The sequence below is a fragment of the Panthera onca genome, chromosome A2 (assembly GCF_046562875.1).
Source record: "Panthera onca isolate mPanOnc1 chromosome A2, mPanOnc1 haplotype 2, whole genome shotgun sequence".
Lineage (NCBI taxonomy): Eukaryota > Metazoa > Chordata > Mammalia > Carnivora > Felidae > Panthera > Panthera onca.
Window position 1 is genome coordinate 65,545,975 of NC_138340.1, and position 18,481 is coordinate 65,564,455.

General features: G+C 56.0%; 1 protein-coding gene and 1 long non-coding RNA gene across 3 annotated transcripts in view; both read right to left on the bottom strand.

The window, feature by feature from the left end:
• LOC145713013 (uncharacterized) overlaps positions 1-18,481 on the bottom strand; it is a 344,480-nt gene that overhangs the window by 310,955 nt on the left and 15,044 nt on the right. The window lies entirely within an intron of this gene.
• The window catches only part of DDC (dopa decarboxylase), an 84,286-nt gene that overhangs the window by 55,981 nt on the left and 9,824 nt on the right, over positions 1-18,481 (bottom strand). Inside the window, exons 2-4 of one of the 2 annotated variants that reach the window (XM_060632130.3) lie at positions 9,107-9,335; positions 6,242-6,355; positions 3,595-3,714 (exon numbers count right to left, since the gene is read on the bottom strand). In XM_060632130.3, coding sequence (XP_060488113.1) covers positions 3,595-3,714; positions 6,242-6,355; positions 9,107-9,307 — 435 coding nt within the window. In that variant the 5' untranslated portion in view covers positions 9,308-9,335. The remainder of the gene's footprint in view (positions 1-3,594; positions 3,715-6,241; positions 6,356-9,106; positions 9,336-18,481) is intronic. The other variant, XM_078442609.2, reaches the window with a different exon arrangement.

The following is an 18,481-nucleotide window of genomic DNA, read 5'->3' on the forward strand; positions in this document are numbered from 1 at the left end:
AACCCGGCCTCTCGGGTGGGTTTTACATTTCTTCGGGCCATATTGTCACTATCGGTCATTTTATTGTAGTATTTTTTTGAGTTTGTTTATTTATTTTGAGAGGGGGGAGGAGGGGCAGAGAGAGAGGGAGACAGGAAATTTGAAGCAGGCTCTGTGCTGTCAGTGCAGGGCAGGACGTGGGGCTCGAACTCACGAACCGTGAGATCCTGACCTGAGCCGAAATCAACAGTCAACATGGGCTGGTGATGCTAGATCGGTAGAAGCAGGGAATCCAAGCTCCCTGAAAGCAGGCATGGGGTTTCCCGCTCCAGGGTGGGGGGTTTCCTCCTGCGCCCCACGGCGTGTGTCTCCTGGGTCCAGCATCTACTCCGCGTCCGAAGTGGACCGCGCAAAGCTTCTTGAAAGGCACGGCGCCCCGGTGCTGGAATCCATCTGCCTGGTTCTGTCTCCAACACTCGCGTGGGATCACAGCCCCCTCCCTGTGTGGCACCCTCTGCCTGAGGCCTTGAAACGCACCTTCCCCCGCAACCTCTGTTCTCCACTGAGCCACATGCTAATGAAAGGCTTTGAATCACCAACCGGATTCCTCCTGGGGTCGCCTTTCTTCTCGGTCCTTGCAAAGTACCCCCCTCCACGCAGCCGAAAGTGATTGAACACACAAATTGCCCAACGGGAGAAATTGCCAGTGGGGAGTCCCGAGCTCAGAGGCCCATGGCAGCCACACGTTCCAGCTCCTGCCGTGGATCAGGAATTCGAGCAGATTTCTGGCCCTTTGTGGGAAGCCAACAGAGGGAGGAGTGGGCAGAAGGAGCCGGGGGTCTGTTCCGGGGCTCGGGCCGCGTAATGACACCTCTTCCCTGCAGCGGACAAAGGTTGCCATGGCAAGCCGGCTACGCGGCAGAGAGAGATGCTGTGACAGCCGACGCTGGGACCAGAAATGTCCTTTCAAGTGTCACCCCGCACACGGCGAGGCATTGGCTTTTCTTCCACAAGAGCTTTCAAACCCAATTAAGAGACCATTTTCCAGCCCAGTTTGGGCAGCTCACACGACGACTTGCCGTCTGACTCTGTTGCCTGTCACCGCACGGACATCTAGTAGCTGGGATTGTGGCTCGGGGCGGGTGGGGGGTGAGCTGGGTGCAGCCTCCCCCCGCAGCCCAGCCCCACGGCTGTCACCAAGCTGGGGTGCTCCCTGGGGCCTCACAAATTACAGACAATCAACCTTGTCAGTTGCCTCCTTCTGCAAACACACACGGGTGTCTGCTTCCATTCTGCAAAACTTGGGCTCCAAAGAGGACTTGACTCCAAGGGCAGAGAGATGCTAGGATTGGGATTGCCAGGGTCTCACGGTCTTTAAAGTAGAGATCATGGAAAGACTGAACCCAGGCCAGCATGCACACCTCGGGAGACTCTGACCCAAGCAAATGGTCAGGGACGCTCCTGGGTCCAGCCCACCATTATCCTAGCCTTGTCTCTGGCGAGCTTGTGCCCTGGGACACCACACGCTCCCATTCTTGGCCCCAGCTTCCTCGCCTATGAAAAAAGTCGTCACTAAAGCCATCCACGCTCTGGGGCGCCTGGGTGGCTCAGTCCTTCAAGCATCTGACTCTTGATTTCGGCTCACGGTTTGCGAGTTCGAGCCCCGCGTCAGGCTCCGTGCTGACAGCGTGGAGCCTGCTCGGGATTCTCTCTCTCCCCCTCCCTCTGTCCCTCCCCTGCTCATCTTCTCTTTCTCTCTCTCAAAAGAAAGAAACGTTCAAAAAAGTAATGTCTGCAGTAAACAAAGCCAGCAACCCTCACCACCCCTTGGAGGTTGAAAAAAGATCACATGAAGCCCAAGGAATAAGTATAGGTCATAGTGGGCATTCGGCAAAAAGCTGCTATTAGTGTGAAGGGCACGCCTGAGATTATGGGGTATTTGTAAGCTTGGTGAGAAGTATCAAATTACGAGAATCATCTTGGACGGTTGAAAGGAGGAGAATGAGACATGGCTTTGGTTGTAAGATCTGACACCCCAGAAACACTCTTTATTTTTGTTTTATTTTGATTTTTTGGTGGAGCGTGAATCCTGAATCTGGACTCAGCCCGGGCAGCCCCAGGAGGAAGCTGATAATCTTTTTAGAATATTGTCACCCCTTGACCTAAAAGAGTATTTTCTGATGTGTTATTGATAAAGGGAACGATTTGATACAATGTAAGTCATGTACAGTATTATTATTTTGTTAAGTTTGTTAAGTTTGAGAGAGACAGAGACAGAGGGAGTGGGGGAGGGGCAGAGAGAGAGAGAGAGAGAGAGAGGAGAACCCCAAGCAGGCTCTGTGCTGTCAGCACAAAGCCCGACTTCTGCTCAGGTCATGATCTCACCGTCTGTGAGTTCGAGCCCCGCATCGGGCTCGGTGCTGACAGCTCAGAGCCTGGAGCCTGTTTCAGATTCTGTGTCTCCCTCTCTCTCTGCCCCTCCCCCGCTCATGCTCTGTCTCTCTCAAAAAATAAATCAACATTAAAAAAAAAAAAAAGAATTGTAAGATAATAGGTCTGTGCCGTTTGGAGCTAACAAAATTTACAGCAGCAAATGAAAACTGACACGCGGGAGGTCAGAAGCCCCCGTCTGGGTGGGCGGTCCCAGGACCCCTTGCTTCCTACGCGACTTTGGCCACGCCAGCCGCTGACTGCCCACACATGCCCCCGTGTCTCCGTGTCTCCGTGTCTCCGTGGGCCGCTGGGCAGAATAGCAGCCGCCGTAACTGACTCTCAATTCTCAATCTCACGACTGGGCACTTGACCGGAGGAAAATGAAGTCAGGGAGGGTGGTGGCTTCCACAGAGTCCATGGTCCAGGCTAGGAAATAAGAAAAGCCCAAAGCCCATGTCTCCTCGGTGGCATCTGTCCTGAGGCTCCTGGTGGCACAGACCTCTGACTGTCACTTGCGCCCGTCATGTCCTCGAGGCACGCCCCGGCACATGGTCACTGTCAGTGGTACTTGTCCAATGGGGAGAACGAATTAGAGGGTGCGGAGAAAAGGCAGCATCTTCGGGGGACCTCGGCTCTCACTGATGTAGTGGTTTCCAGGAGCCTTGGAAGGACGTGGTCACGGCTGCACTCACCGCCCAGAGGACGGCGCTCAGCGGTGGTGGAGGTCACAGCTCTATGGCAGACGTGGGTTCAGACCCCGGCTCCGGGACTTCCCGGCAGGGGCTGGCGGGCAGGTCACCTGCGGGTCTACACCTCAGTCCCCCGGCCTGTAAAACGGCGTTAAAACAGCCCGATTCCCAGGCTTTTGTAGGATTAGACGAGCTGATGCCCGCAGAGGGCTCACGCCTGGTGACAGGCACCTGGAACGCTGCGCGAGCCTCCGCTCGTGTTCAGGGGCCGCCCCTGTTCCATCCACCGAGCCTGGGGGAGGGAGTGGCAGACACCGCCGGGACCCAAATCCAGATCCAGAGGGCTCCTAAGGGCTCAGCCATGCCGGTTCTCCAGGAGGCATCCGAGGACGCACGGGAAGTTCAAGGGCCTCTCTCGTCCACCTGCAGCTGTGCCCCGGCGTGGAGCCCAAGCACCCCCGGAATGCTGGACGCCCCTCCCCCGCCGCCTTACCTGGATCACTCCACCCCCTTCGCCCGCTTCCCCGGCCAAAAATGCCTCTGGCAGCTTCAGCATCTTCCCCAGCCAGTCCATCATCACCGTCTCCAGCTCCGTGCACGCCGGACTCGCGGCCTAGCGGGGCGGGAGGAAAGGAATCAGCCACCTGCCGGCCCGTGACCCATGGGGACGCGAGGCGGCCCGCTTCCTCACTTCTGTCCCTTGGACGCTATCGATTTCACAACAGCCTTCAGCATTTTCAAAAGGCCCGTCTCTGGGCGGGATTACTGTGCTCTCCCCGCTGGCAGTTCCGGGGAGAAGAGGCAGCCCAGCAGAGACGGGGACCCCCGGAGTGAGCACCACAGAGGGACCCCTCACGCTGCCAGCTCTGAAGCACCACCGAGGGCCACCCTGGCCACGTCACATGCCACACCCCTGTTCTGTCTCGCTCTGGAAGGATGGACGCAGCCATGCTCCCCAGATCCCAGAGGTGCCCCAGGAGGGACAAGGGTTTGCGCGGCCCTCTCGGTGACCTCACCGTCCTCCACCCACAGACTCAGCTCCCTGGGGACGTCACCCCCTCTCACCCACCCTTCTCTGCCACAAATCTCTAGAGGCTGGCGTCAGAGCAAGGGGCCCGGTCTTGCAGAATTTCGGGAGCAGATGGGTTTAGTGTCCCTGCCCCGGGGGCACCTGGGTGGCTCAATTGGTTGAGCGTCAGGTCATGATCTCATGGCTCATGGGTTCAAGCCCCGAGTCGGGCTTTGTGCTGACAGCTCAGAGCCTAGAGCCTCAAGCCTGCTTTGGGTTCTGTGTCTCCCTCTGTCTCTGCCCCTCCCCCGCTCGTGCACACACGCTCTCCCTCTCTCTCCCTCTCTCTCTCTCTCTCTCTCTGTCAAAAAGAAATAAACATTAAAAAAAAAGTCCAGTCCCAGATGCTATTCAAAAGCCTGGATGAGCGTCAAACATGTGCTCTCTGCCCAGGACTCCTGGGAGAATGGCCGGGAAGGAAGGCAGAGCCCATAACGCCCCTACCGTCCTGTGCTGCATTCCACCAGCACCTCGTGTGCCCCCGTTTAGTTATCTGTGTATTCACAGAAGGATCTAGAAAGATGCACCGGTGGACCCTCCTCCGTAGTCACAAGTGAGTGCAGTGAGACTGGAGGGAGTCAGGGAGGTGGGTTATAGGTGGCCTGTGTCCTCTGGGAGCCCCCGGGGCAGGTCACTGACCTTGCCTTTTAGGAGCTCAAGCTGGTGCTCTACCATCCCAGACTGTCCCCTGTCATCGCACAGGGGATGGGGCAAGTTGGCCTGGTTTCCACCGAGAATGCATGGAGCACCTCTCGCCAGGTGGGTCTCACTGGGGTGCCAGGGCCACGTGCACACCATGATGCATGGCTGGTGACAGCCAGCTGGTCAGCCCCAGGGGAGGTCCTACCCCATCCCAGCTACGACCAGCTCCAGGCTTGGGAACCTGCACTCACTAAGGAACCCGTGTCCTGGCCAGTACAGGCGAGGGACAGGGAGGCGGTTCTCCAAGCTTCCAGAGAAACCAGTGTCCTCAGAAAAAGCACACGCAATGGGCTAGATGCCGAGTCACCCAGAAGGGACACGATGGCTCTGGACTGGCAGAGGGAAATGAAATCTGCTGCAGCATCTAATAAGAGAAGGCGTCCCTCAGAAGGGGGTGTGCTCGGCAGAGATACAAGATGGGCACCGAGGCCACCCTGTCAGTGCCCAGGCTGCTGTCCCGGGGACAGAGGAAGGCCTCAGGGCACGTGCGGAGGGACGGTCCAGAGACCCCCGGCAGGGGAACCAGGGATGGCTCCCCCGCAATCCTTCCTGGGCGGCTGACTTCCTCCCCCAGCAACTCCGGATGGACGGACGCCCCTGTCTAAACAGCAAGCCTGCCGGAGTGGCGAGCCGGCAGGTGCTGGGTCCTGCTGCTTGGCCCGGCTCGTTCGCAAACTAACGCCTCCTTCACATGCTCAAGGCCAAGCCCGGCACGAGTCAGTGCTCATGCGTCCACTCAGCTGCAAGGCACGAGCCAGGTGGCACTCTGGACCCAGAAGGCCAACAGAAGACCCTGACCTTGGAAGATGTCAGCCTGGTGTGGGCAGCCCGGGGCCCCTGAGGCAGTCAGTGCACGGCTCTAGCTGAATCCTTCCAGCAGCTCCGGGGGTGGGGGCAGGGAGCCACAGGCAAGAGCCAGCCCCACTGCTCCGCTGGCATTCTGTCCCCAGATACGGGGGCCCTGGGACAGCTGGCACAGATGCCGGGCTGGCCCCATTTCCAGGGCCACCTGCCCTGTGTCGCTGCCCACTTGTGATGGGCTGGAGGGGGCCTCTCCAGGCACGACAGCCTTGGCTGCCAACAGATGGGCCAGGACCCCGGCAGCTGCAGAGTTCACAGAAATGCTCTGGGATGCTTGGCAGAATGCAGATTCCCAGGCTTGGGCTGCAGACACTCCAGGGTCTGGGCTGCGGTTTGAATTCCTACGGCCACCCTGCCGGGAAAGGAGGCTGTACCTCCCTGTGTCCCTAAGTCCCTTAGGGGTCACTCTGTCCAGGGCTGGATCCTTCTCCGCTCCCCACAGGTGGCTGGTCCCCACGGCAGATCCCCCACCACTGCCAGGAGCCCCCCAGGGGCCCCCCGAGCTCACCCAGGAGAAGCCGATGCAGCCGATGGCCCCGCACAGCATGTCCGCGAGCATGGCCGGGTACGAGTTGGCCGAGGGGAAGTAGGCAAAGAAGTAGGGGCTGTGCCAGTGCGTCACCTGCGTGGAGACAGAGCCCAGCCCCGCGTGAGGAGGACCCAGGGCCCCTCATTTCCAGGATTCTTCAGCTGGCCCCCCTCCTCCTCCGTCTCTGACGCAAGCCACCCCCTCCAGCAGCCATGGCTCCATCACCCCTGCACCCCTCTTCTGTTCCAGCCTTGCTGGGGGGGCCTGGGGCCGAGGTGTCAGGGGGAGGGGAGCAGATGTGCAAGGGCACGTCCCATCAGGGGAGCCGGGGCTCAGCAAGGCCACTGGGAGTGGGGACATCTAGGGGCGGGCGTGCAGGACTGGCTGGGAATACCCCAGAGTTTGGGAAGAAGATGGGGGAGGGGCCCTTCTTGCTCCTTTAATTTGTTCTTGCTGCTGACATGCCTGTCATGCGACAACAGAAAGAATAAAGCCCTCAAGATGCCCTGTACCCCTAGGGATTGTCACGGAGTCTCTACTTGGGGTTGTCACCTCTTTATCAGTGTCCAGGAGACATGACCCAGCCCCCCAGCCCCCAGCCGCCCCCAACCCCGGATGGCACCGCCCCATCCAGCCCGCGGCAAATGCAGGGATGTTGAAAGCGCCCAGGACTGCAAATCGGGCGGCCGGTCGGATTTTCTGGGTTACCCCAGGCCGGTGACCGCCCCTCTCAGAGCCCCCAACACTCCCTCAGGTAGAAACAAAAGGAGTACCGGGGCGTTTCCGCCTCTACCCTTCTCGTGGCCTGCCTCCGAACCCCCAAACGTGGAGGAGGTGTTCTGTCAACACGAGTCACTTTCGTGGTCTGCGGCAAAATGCAAACCCCGTTTCCTTAAGGAACTAGTTACTAACTGGCCACAGGGTCCCCCGTGACACAAGAGACCCCCTGATCGGGCAGGTCGCTGCCCAGGAGCTCTCAGAGAACTGGGAGCGGCCGACAGGATTTGTGCAGACTCCTGGGGACTTAAGACCGGTCCCACAGCCACCAAGGCCACCCCACGTCTGCATGCTGAGCGCAGGCGAGCACCTGAGGAGGACGAGGGGGCTGGCTGCGGGGACGCTCCTGGAGCCCTGAGGGGTGGAGGGACGGACACGAGCAGCAGGAGCCCGGGGAGAACGAGGCGATTCAGCCTGGGGTGGGGGCGGGGGTGGCCGGGAGCTCTCAGCAGAGCCACGGAGAAGCCAGCCGGCGGGACGCTGAAAGACGGTGGATGGTCTGGAGCGACTGAGAAGCTGAGCACAGCCCCAGCCTGGGGGTGAGTGGTGGCGGTCAGGCAACCGAGGCTGGTGGTGGCGCTGAGACGGGCCCAGTGTCCAGGCCCCACGAAAATTTTAGGGGCCCGGAAAACATTTTCATTTCTTTGAAGAATCAGAAGAAAGAAGGAAACACTCCGGGCCAGGAAAGAAATTAACCTAATGCTACTATGTTCTCTTTTAAGTCAATGCCTTTGCAACTGATAAGTGCCCTGTGGAGGCCCCTCCCTGGGTGCCCTCCCTGCCGGCCCGGACACCTGGCCAAGGACAGGAATGACTTTGTTTTGCCTCCCAGCTCAAGCTCGCACCCACGCCCGAGATGGATGTTCCTGCACTCGTTCTGCAAGACCTGCAGACGGAGTCCCTCCCACCCCCACCCCGCCGGACCTCACCTCCTTTCCCTGCAACCGCACAGAGCACTGGGAGGGCTGGAATCCCACCCAGGGACCCAGGACCTTGCACTGCCCAGCGCAGCTCTGCACACTGAACGCCCCCTTCATACCAAGACTTCACGTTCCGCTGTCTCCCACCTTCCCCATGGATGGCATGTTTGTGCCCCCAGATTCCTGTGCCAAAGCCCTAACGCGCACTGTGATGGTTTTAGGAGTGGGGCCTCTGGAGCGCAATAGGGCTCCATTGGACCCCGAGGCGGGGTCTGGGCAAGGAGGAAAGGCCAGGTGAAAATGTGCCCAGAAGGCGGCCATCCGCAAGCCCGGGGGAGAATCCTCCCCAAGAATCAAATCCGCTGGCCCGGCCCCAGAAGCAAACCTCTGTTGTCTGAGCCGCTCAGCCCCCGGGTGTTTGCACATTTGGCAGGAGCGCCCTCTCGGCCTGACATTTAACCACACCTGCCCTGGAGGGGCTCAGCGTGTTTGCACAACCTCAGGGCGAGAACTGGGATCCTGCACTTGCCTCCAAGCACAAATGTCAAAGGAAACCCCTGGGAGAATGAGAAGTGAGCAGCGGGTCTGAAAGAGGCGCTCTCCGTCTTGAGGAGCAGCCCTGCCCCAGGTCAGTGGCCCTGGGACGCACTGGCTTCAGGGGACAGGGGTCTACACAGAAACAGATGCCTCCCACATCTCCAGTGAAATAAATATGTGCCGTATGCTAAACACAAGAATATTAGGAATGTGCTTCAATCTGAACTTCCTTGAAAACAGCCACCGGGGCCCTGTGTCCTCCAAAGGTCGTATGACTCACACGCATGTACCAGGGGCTAGGGGTGGGACCTGACCTGGGGCTTACGGGGGGGACGGGGTGGGGGGGGGGGAAGAATACTCACTGCCCTCGGAGCCCACACCATCTGGGTGGCGGTCCTGGCTCCACAGCTCACTAGCTGTGTGACCTCAGGCTGATCGCCTAACCTCGCTGGGCGTCAGTTGCCTCAGCTACAAAGTAGAAATGATAAGTCTCTCTCCAGCAAGGGGGCTGTGAGGACCAGGGAGAATAGCACGTGAGACCTGCCCCGTGCCCAGTAGGTGCTACCTCACGGCTAGCCCTCCCTTCTTCCAGCCTTGGGGACACACTTACCCCTGGCATGATTATCCTCTCAACGTCATTGATGATGTCCTCAAATGCGTCTGGCTCCTCAGGGGCAGTAGAGGGGACCAGCGACCGAAGGTAGCCAGGCTGCACGTCGGGGTAGACCTGGCGTCCCTCGATGCCGTCCAAATAGTCCGCCACGAAGTCCGTCATCTCCTTTCCTCTCCTCCGGAATTCGCTTGAGTTCATGGTGCGTGGGCTCCGCCAGGGACAGGACCTTCACCGCGAGAGAAAATAAATCAGTTAGCAAACAGGACGGTGTCTCAACTGGGGTCAGGCAGTTACCAGCAAGCTGACTGCTAGGACTGCCTGGGCAGCCATGGAAACCCCCAGATCCCGGGTCAGGAGCACCTCCCTCCGTGTCCAGATGGGTGGACGCACCACCGGATTTGGACACGGCGGCAGACCGCTGGTTCTACCGCTCGCCAGCCACTCCCGACTTTTCATCGTCTGCGGCGGTGAAAGGGGCGGGAAGTACACACCGTTTTCCTGGCCCGTCCCAACCTTGATGACGACCACCGACCCACCGAGTCCGGCCTCCACCCTTGCGAGCCAGCGGACAGGGACAAGCGAGCGTAACCTTCTGAGCCTCTCTGCCCGCATGAGAGACACACATGGCAATGCCGACCCCTCAGGAAGGCGTGGAAGTGCACTCCCGGCACACGTCAGGCCCTCGGCTGGGAGCCTGGGGGGCGCAAGTTCCCATCAGCTAGTGTCTGCTTCCTTACGATGCCAGCCCAGCAGGGACCGCACTCCTGTATGCAACCTGCTTCTCAAACACAGTGTTGTCCTCCCTCACGATGTCAGTACAACGTGGGCGATTCTGGGTACTCGTGGTAGTTAGGTTCCACAAAGTCTCCATGGACACTGAATTAGAGAACATGGGACCGTTTCCAAGGGGAAACGCAGGGTGAGGGTCTTGTGTCTCAGGTCACATTTGTCAACCAATCAATACATCACATTATATAATTATGTTATAAGAAATATACAGATATATATATATATATATATATATATATATATATATATATATATAGTATTAGAGAGAGAGAGAGAGAGAGCAGGGAGAGAGAGAGGAAATCTTAAGCAGGCTCCTCTTGGCTCCTTCCCACAACCCTGGGATAGTGACCTGAGCAGAAACCAAGAGTTGGACGCTCGACCAACCGAGCCACCCAGGCGCCCCTTTATGTCTTTCTTAGAGACACTGGATTTGACATTGATTGATTCGCTAAGTTTGGACTCATGGCCAGCTGCTCTGTAACTCATACCTGAACGAAGCTTCCCTAACACAGGCGTTTTCTCCCGAAGGCGCACGGCACCTTGCACATGGAGAACCCCTACGCCCAGCTTCAGCACCTTCTCTCTGAGCCATTTCGTAAACGGCGGCACTACCAAGAATAACACAGAAGCGTTAATAACACAAAAGGCTTCGCACAACACAGACCCCTGGTTGACACAGGAAGGCGGAGGGCGGGTCACCCCAGCGGGAAACGACCACACCGAGCACCTCAAGTGTGTCATTGGGCTACACACGTGCGCGTTCGGAGTGGTCAGGAAAGCGCCAGGAGCGTTGATTTGGGGACTACAGACGGGTTTTAGCAAGTAGGTGAATTTGCACACGTGAGATCAAAGCAGGAAACTGGGACGACACAGAGAAAACTATTCACCTGGAATCCCGCCGCTCGGAATGCTGATGCATGTCCTTCCAGAACGTTCCCTGTATTTGCAAGAGACCACTGTGTGCTGAGCAAGGGGCGCATTTCTGAATCCCACCCATAGTTGAAAGCTTTATAATTCACGACTGACTTGCCCAGGGGAGTAAGTGCTGGATGGGGGTGATTCTAGGCCCTCTGCACACAGCACAGCGGTGAACCTGGGGTCACAACTCCGGAACGTCTTCCATTGTTGCCCGCGGTCCGTGCTGGGTGTCTGTGGATTTTTTTAATTTTTTAATTTTTTGACAATTTGTATGAGGTCAAAGGTGGTAAAGAGAAATGATTCCCCGGACACTTGTTAAACGCAAGAAGATTTTTTTCAAGACTATTGCAACGGGGGAGGGAGACAGAGCTTAGCTCGTAACGCACCAGGACACGTGGGGACTCACAGCCGACAGGGAGGTAGGAAGTAGATGGAACGTTCCTCAGAGCACGTTGGCATGGTGTCCAGGGTGGGGGAAGAAGATATGGAGGGTGGAGCCTTCCTTGATGAGCTGGCTAGCAGGATTCCTCACTAAACCTGGGCTCAGCAAGCCGAAGTGAGCACGAACGAAGACGCCCACAGACGCCTGACGGAAGTTCGCGCCAGGAGGGCATCTTAGCAGAGGTGAGTCAGTCTGAGGGTGCCTTTCCATTCCTTGGTGCTCTCTCCACGGTGCTCCCCGCTGCGTGAGCGGCCCAATGGATGTCGTCGGAAGTTTCCAGCTCCCTTCAAGACGGATTGTTAGAACAAACCCTCATCTGTGTTACCATTTGGGGATATATTTTTCACCTTAGTGAACGAGTGGCAGCGACTGCGATATAAAGTAAGGTTCCAAGTTCTAGCAAGAGTGAATGCGAACAAACCACAGCGATCGCCCAAAGTCCCAGCGCACCTTTGCGTTTCATAAGCTCAGGGCCAGGGAAGGTTCTGCTCATCATCCAGAATATCATGGCCAGACTTTCCAATGGCTCTGAGTGCAAAGCCACAAAGCTTCATCTTCCGGTTTATCATTCCCTGGCCCTGCAGGCTTTGAACTTCATTTTTCGTTGGGAGCCGCTGATTATCTCAAATTCTGCACAGAGAATAAAACTTGGTTTTTACCCCGGATCAAAGGAGCTCAGGTTGACATGATTTGAATTCAGCTAAAACTGTATGGATTTGAAGACCTTTCTGCCAGCTTGCTTTCTGGCTGAGCAATTATGAGCGCATGCCCCATGTGGATACATGTTTTTCTACCATGTGATTTCTCAGGCTTGTATCGTAGTTCACAGCTTGTCTGTGCTACATTCACAACGCACTTCCACCGTGAACATTTGGGTCGCTCCCATTTTCCCCTGACTTAGGAGAAAGAGTTGGTGCAACCCATTGGCCAACGTGGCAGGATTGAGAGCCAAAGGCCTCTGACTCAGGTGTCATTGGCTGCACTACCTGGTGGAAAGTGCCACTGTGGCAAATGTCACCTAAAAAAAAAAAATAGTGACAGTAACAGCACTACCTCAAAGGACTGTTTTTCAACAGTTTATTCATTTTGAGGAGAGAGAGAGAGACAGAGCATGAGCATGGGAGGGGCAGAGAGAGAGGGAGACACAGGATCCGAATCAGGCTCCGGGCTCCGAGCTGTGAGCACAGAGCCCGACGCGGGCCTCAAACTCATGGACCGGTTCATGGAGCTGAAGTCAGACACGTAACCGACTGAGCCGTCCAGGGGCCCCTGTTCATTTCATCGTAAAAGCTCTACTATAATTGGCTCGGCCTCAGGTCGGTGATACATTTTGCAGACATTCTCTTCATTTTTTGTCTGACCTAATTTTGCTGGTAATTTTCTTCTGACCTATGAGGATTTCACTTTTTAGGTAATCAAATCTCAGTATCTTTGCCTTTATGATTCGTCCTGGGCGAATGACTACGAAAAACGCCTTGCGAAGTAAATGTTCGGGGCACTTGCACTGCTGAGGGGAGGCACGTGCACAAGCTGGAGACCCAGCACGGGGACCTGGGAAGGATGGGGAAAGATGCTTTGGTTCTCGGAGAATCGGCTGCTCCTTTCCAGTGGGAACGAAATGGCACAGACGGACGGCCAACAGGAGATGCCTCAGGAAAAACAGACACACACACCCCGACTCGCCCCCAAAAGAAATTGTCCCCTTCCACCCATAAGATGAGACCCAGTCGCTATTTTCCAGTCGTTTTGCCACTTACTTGCCAATTGTGTCCCCCTGAGATCTCTCCAGAAGGCTCTTAGTGCAAAGCCACAGAGAATCTTGTGCTCGTTTTGAAGCGGTTTGATATCTCATGTCCCCAAGCCGGGCAAATATTGGCTGGGAGGTGTAGACAATGACAGAGTTTGTGTCTCATGTCTTTCCCGGCCCTCGGAAGCTCTTCCGTGGACATAAGCCGATCACAGGGCTGGCCGGCTGCCTCCGTCCCTGCTGTGCTGTGTGCGGACAAGCCCGGCCTGTCCCTGAACTTCTGGCTCCCCAGCCCCTGGGTCAGTGCCCAGCTCTGGCCCCACACACTCAGGAAGGTATGAGCCCCCCTGCCCCCCCTCATGCCTCCTGCCTGAGCCAGGGGTTGCTTGGTTTTGTGATTTCTCGTTCCCCTGACATCCGCTGCTAACTGGGGCTTCTCCACGCACAGTCCTCAGCTGTTGATTTTTTGCTTTCTCAGGACCAATCACTGACCCAGGGCCAGTGACCTGGCCTCAAATGCTTGCTGAGTGAGGAATGAATGAGGGAATACATGAGCAGATGATTGGAAAATCTTCTGGCCCTCTAAACATTTGGGTTTTGAAATATGGTATATGGTACCCTACTCTCTACCTTTAAGACAGCTCTAACCACGAGCCCATGACCACGTATCTGCCACAAGAGACAATTGCTCAGGAACAACGGGCCCCTCCCCCGAGAAACCCTGACCCACCCCCACCTGCGTCCCTAATATCCAGGCCATGCCTAGCCTCTGGCCCTCCAGCCTCAATAACGACTCTATTTCCCCAGCCTAGACCCTGAATTTTCACCTTGGACTTCAGCTTCCCTCTCCTCTGGTCCCAGCGGCCCCCGCAGACCATGGATCAGCCTTGGCCATGGTGGTTTGGCCAGAACCCAAGCCAGGCCCCAGGTGGTGTCTCACAGGTACGGGGTAGGGTGGCAGGTCACCCGTGGGACTGCAGTGATGATGCACTTGAACTGACAGGACCAACCAAGTCCGCAGTTGGGGTGCCGGGGGGCGCTGTCCCTCTGGGAGGGCTGGAGATGGGCTGGGACAAGGTGCTCTGTGTCTGTCCGTGGTCCTACTTGCTGGTGCTCCCAAGCCATGGTCTTTTCAAACCCCGGGGGGCTGGGCACTCAGTCAACCTTTCCTGACCTTCCAGGAAACTTGATACAATGAAGGGTTTAGTTTTTTTTTATACTATTCTAGGGAAAACGAACCATAATTATGATGAAAAACAAACAAACAAACAAACAAACCCTTCTGCCTCCGGGCCCATGAGGTCTTGTCTCTTTCCCCCCAAGTACATCAGTATCAATGTGGGCACAAAAGTAATTGGGCAGATTTTCCCGAGTCACCTGGTTCCTTGACGAATGTTTTCTCTGTGGGCACAAGAGCATACATCCAGCCAACATGAGGAACGCTTCTAGCCGAGAGCATGAGGAAGTTTCTAGCAATGAGAGCCTTCCAGCAATAAGGGCGACTAGGTCTCAATTAGCCTTAAAAGAGACCCCGCACGCGCCTCTGTAACTCTTAGGACTCTAGTTAACAAGCCACATGGGAGCTTTACGTCCTTTAAATTAGTGTCTTCTTCAGGGACTATGCAGCAGATGAAGCATCCCAACAAGCCCCCGAGAGGCCCCGAGGTCACCTCTTCTGTCACAGAGATGCCGTGGTATCTCCTTGCCCTTCCCGAGGCTCCCTCTCAGCCCGGCGCAAAGGAGCCGGGTGAAAATGCCCACCTCGGAGCGCCCCTGGGAGATACACGCCCCATACAGAATTGGCGCTCAGGTAAAACTTTGTATTAAAAAAATAGGGGTTTGGGTGGGGGCTCGCCCGGATGGCTCAGTCCATGAAGCATCCGCCTCTTGCTTTCGATTTAGGTCACGATCTCGTGGTTCACGGGATCGAGCCCCGCGTCAGGCTCCGTGCTCAGAGGCGCCCTAATTTTGCAGGTGGGAAATGTGAAAGGTCAGGGCTCAGAGGTGTCAGGGCCCTTCCCAGATGTGAAACTAGTGGTGGCAAAGCTCAGGCACAAAGCCGTGTCCTTCCAAGCACTCCATCCTTCACGCCAAAGCACCCTTCCCGGTGGTTCCAGGAATGAAGTCCGGTACTCCCTATTACACACACACCTCTGTCTTCCACACGTGCAGTTACTTCCATGTAAATTGGGGTGTCCTTGTTGAAAGAGGGACTCGCACTGGTTTAATTGTTTTTAACATTTATTTTTGAGAGATTGAGAGAGAGAGAGCACAAGCAGTGGAGGGACAGAGCGAGAGGGAGACACAGAATCCGCAGCAGGCTCCAGGCTCCGAGCTGTCAGCACAGAGCCCGACGCGGGGCTCGAACCCACGAACCGTGAGATCGTGACCTGAGCTGAAGTCGGACGCTCAACCAGGTGCCCGGGACTCTCCCTGGTTTAGAGAATGGTCAGCATCTATATTAGCTCACAGGTACCAAGCACCGTGGGAAGCTCTTAGCATCTATTCTCTTCTTAATCTTCTCAATAACCTCGTTGGGACCATGACCATGCCTGGAGCACATGGCCAGGCCTTGGCACCGAGAGCCAGGGACACAGCTGGGCCCTGCACTCTGACCTGGTCCCTGATGAATGTAGTGGATTCGGACACAGGCTCGGCCCGTCCCCCACAGCCCTGGCCAGAGTAGGGCTTGACAAACCCAGAAACACGTGGGACTAAAATTCAGGAAACCCGTCTCCTCTCTCTGAGCTCCCGGTAAAGATTTCCCAGAGGCCGTAGGGATCAAGGCAGCTCGCACGGGGCCTCCCCGGCTTAGCTGGTGGTCATGACACGACACACACTCGCCGCGGCTCTCTGCTGGAGGCTGACCCTCCCCCCGCACCCGCATCTTCAGTTTATTGGATGGCAGTGATCCTGAGAATTCTAAGCAGGCTGCATAATCATTAATCTGGCAAGGGCCCTGAGCTGGTGGGCAGGGGGCTTTCTACGAGGTCAGTGCTGACGCCCAGGAAGCCTCCTCCTCCTGTCTGGCCAGCGTGGCCCGCCTTAGAGACTTGCCCTGCTACGCTGTGCAGAATCGGGTTTTTCAACTTGCAATTCCACGGGGCTGTGCCCTTCCTCCCTAGCAGCCGTGGGCAGGAGAAAGAACTTGCATCCGGGATCAGAGTCGACGGGCTTGAGTCCTGGTTCTGCTGTAAAGAGGCTGCACCACTGACACCAAATTCCTGGTCTCTCTGCACCTGCTCCCTCCCCTGTCAACCGGGCAGGGCCGCGGGACGCTGTGGGCAGTCTCTAAGGCTGTCTGCATCTGCCATCTGTTGCCACTGATGGTGGGAAATCAGCACGTGAGAAAGGAGTCCCGGCCCGTTCGGAATATCTGGCGGTGACAGAACCCCAGCACAGCGTGGGAGAAATGAGAGGAAATCCCCACCCGGGACAGATCCAGCTTCGGGGACGGCCTCGCTCTTTGGACGGGAAAGAGGAGGGAACTTTGAGTGGCTTCTCGATCATGCGCTGGCTAAAGAACACCTGTCCAAGTGTTTTCCTGGCCTGCCAGTTCTGTACGGATAGCAGCCATGCGTGCCACGATTTCACTTTTAGTCCCGTGGTCAGACACTGCTGCGTCCACCTACACCTGTGCAAATGTATCGCGACGTAATAAACAGCCAACTGAGAAATCGAATACCCTACGTGACTTCAGAGGGAAAAAACATGTTGGCCACAAACCTGTTGATATTATTACGGTGTCCTGACCTCAGATAATTTGTATAGTTGTCATCAAGGTACGTGTATTATTTGGTCATAATACAAAAAGAAAAAAAAAAAGTGCACACTCTCCTCTTAGTAACACCTGCCGGGCAGGGCTCACGGTGTCCCTGAACACCGTCCCACCTCCCACGTGGTCTGTCCCTTGTCTGCGTGAAGGTGGCATTGCCGTGAAAAATGGCATGTCGCTTCCTTTTCCTACTGAATTTGTCCCCCAGAGATGTCAATCCCCGAATGGAAATCAGGAGGTGTAACGCATTCAGTTCTTTTGCACATTGTCCATTTCTTTCCGGAAGACCCAGGATGACACAGAAACGTCACCCACCCGCCATCAGCCTTGGCAAGCATGAACACCCCATCTCCGCTAGCTTTTCTCATTTGTTCACGTCTGTTTCTGCTTCCAACTTTTTGGTTTTTTTTTTTAATTTAAATCCAAGTTAGTTAATATATAATGTCATTACATAATGTCATAATGATTTCAGGGGTAGAACCCGGTCATTCATCACTTACATACAACGCCCAGTGCTCATCCCGACAAGTGCCCTCCTTAATGCCCGTCCCCCACTTAGCCCATGCCCCCACCTCCCCTCCAGCAGCCCCCCCCCATTTGTTCTTTTTAAGAGTCTCTTATGGTTTGTCTCCTTCTCTCTTTAATCTTATTTTTCCATCCCTTCCCCTGTGTTCATCTGTTGTGCTTCTTAAATCCCACATCTGAGTAAAATCATATGATCTCTGTCTTTTCCCTGACTTATTTCACTTAGCATAATACCCTCTGTGTTTGCTATTAAACGGCTTTATGCAAGAAAGAGCCAGTGAGTCCAACTTTAATTACCTCCCCTCGTTTTCCATTTTATTTCAGTGCAATTCCAGAAGAAACTCTTCCTTAAGGGAAAGCGCCTCTCCTCCCCCTTAAAATTCTCACCCCCTTTTCCTCTTACTCTCTTGCAGCCACATTAGCAGTTCACAAAAGGCCACAGCCATCTGCCCTTTCCATGGACCTGAGACTATTCAGTGCCATTCTAGCTGGTAGCTTCTTTTCATTACAGCGGTCACATCCCGTGGCCACATCACATATTGATTTATCATCTATTCCAAATATATGACACCTGCCACTGTGAGTCGATTCAGTATGTTTTGGTACACTGTTTGGGAAGCCTCCATTCCCGCCCCCCCCCCCCCCCCCACAAATCAGTTCAGTGGTAAATCCTGAGTCCTGAATTCACTGTGAACTCCCCATTACTCCTGGGGGGTGGCCGCTGGCCTGTCCCTGGTGTTGCTAAGAAACCTGTGTTTGAGGTTACCCCGAGTTCAAAGCCCAGAAAATGTTTCCCCTCAGTTGCCACATCCTATGTTCCGAGAAACCAGATGAATCTCTGTTGTCTAAGTTCTGCTCAATTTGTCATATGCCTTATGTCATTTAGCAATGTCGATGATCCTGCCCAGAGTGTTACTGCTGCCATGTGACCAAGGCTCAGGGGGGCTGGTGCCCCTGATCACGGCCATACAACCCATCACGGGAGCAGCGGGTGCTGGCGTTTCTGATGCTGAAGCCAGCCTCCTCCCCTGACCTCTGTGGCCTGCACGGCAGGCCTGCACTACATAGGCTCCTGCACGGCCCCCTCCCTGTGCCCACCCAGAGGGGGCTCTGGGCCAGGCTGGAGAGGCAGCGCCTGCCCCCCCCCCCCCCAGAGTGTGGTCTGGGTGCTCCCCG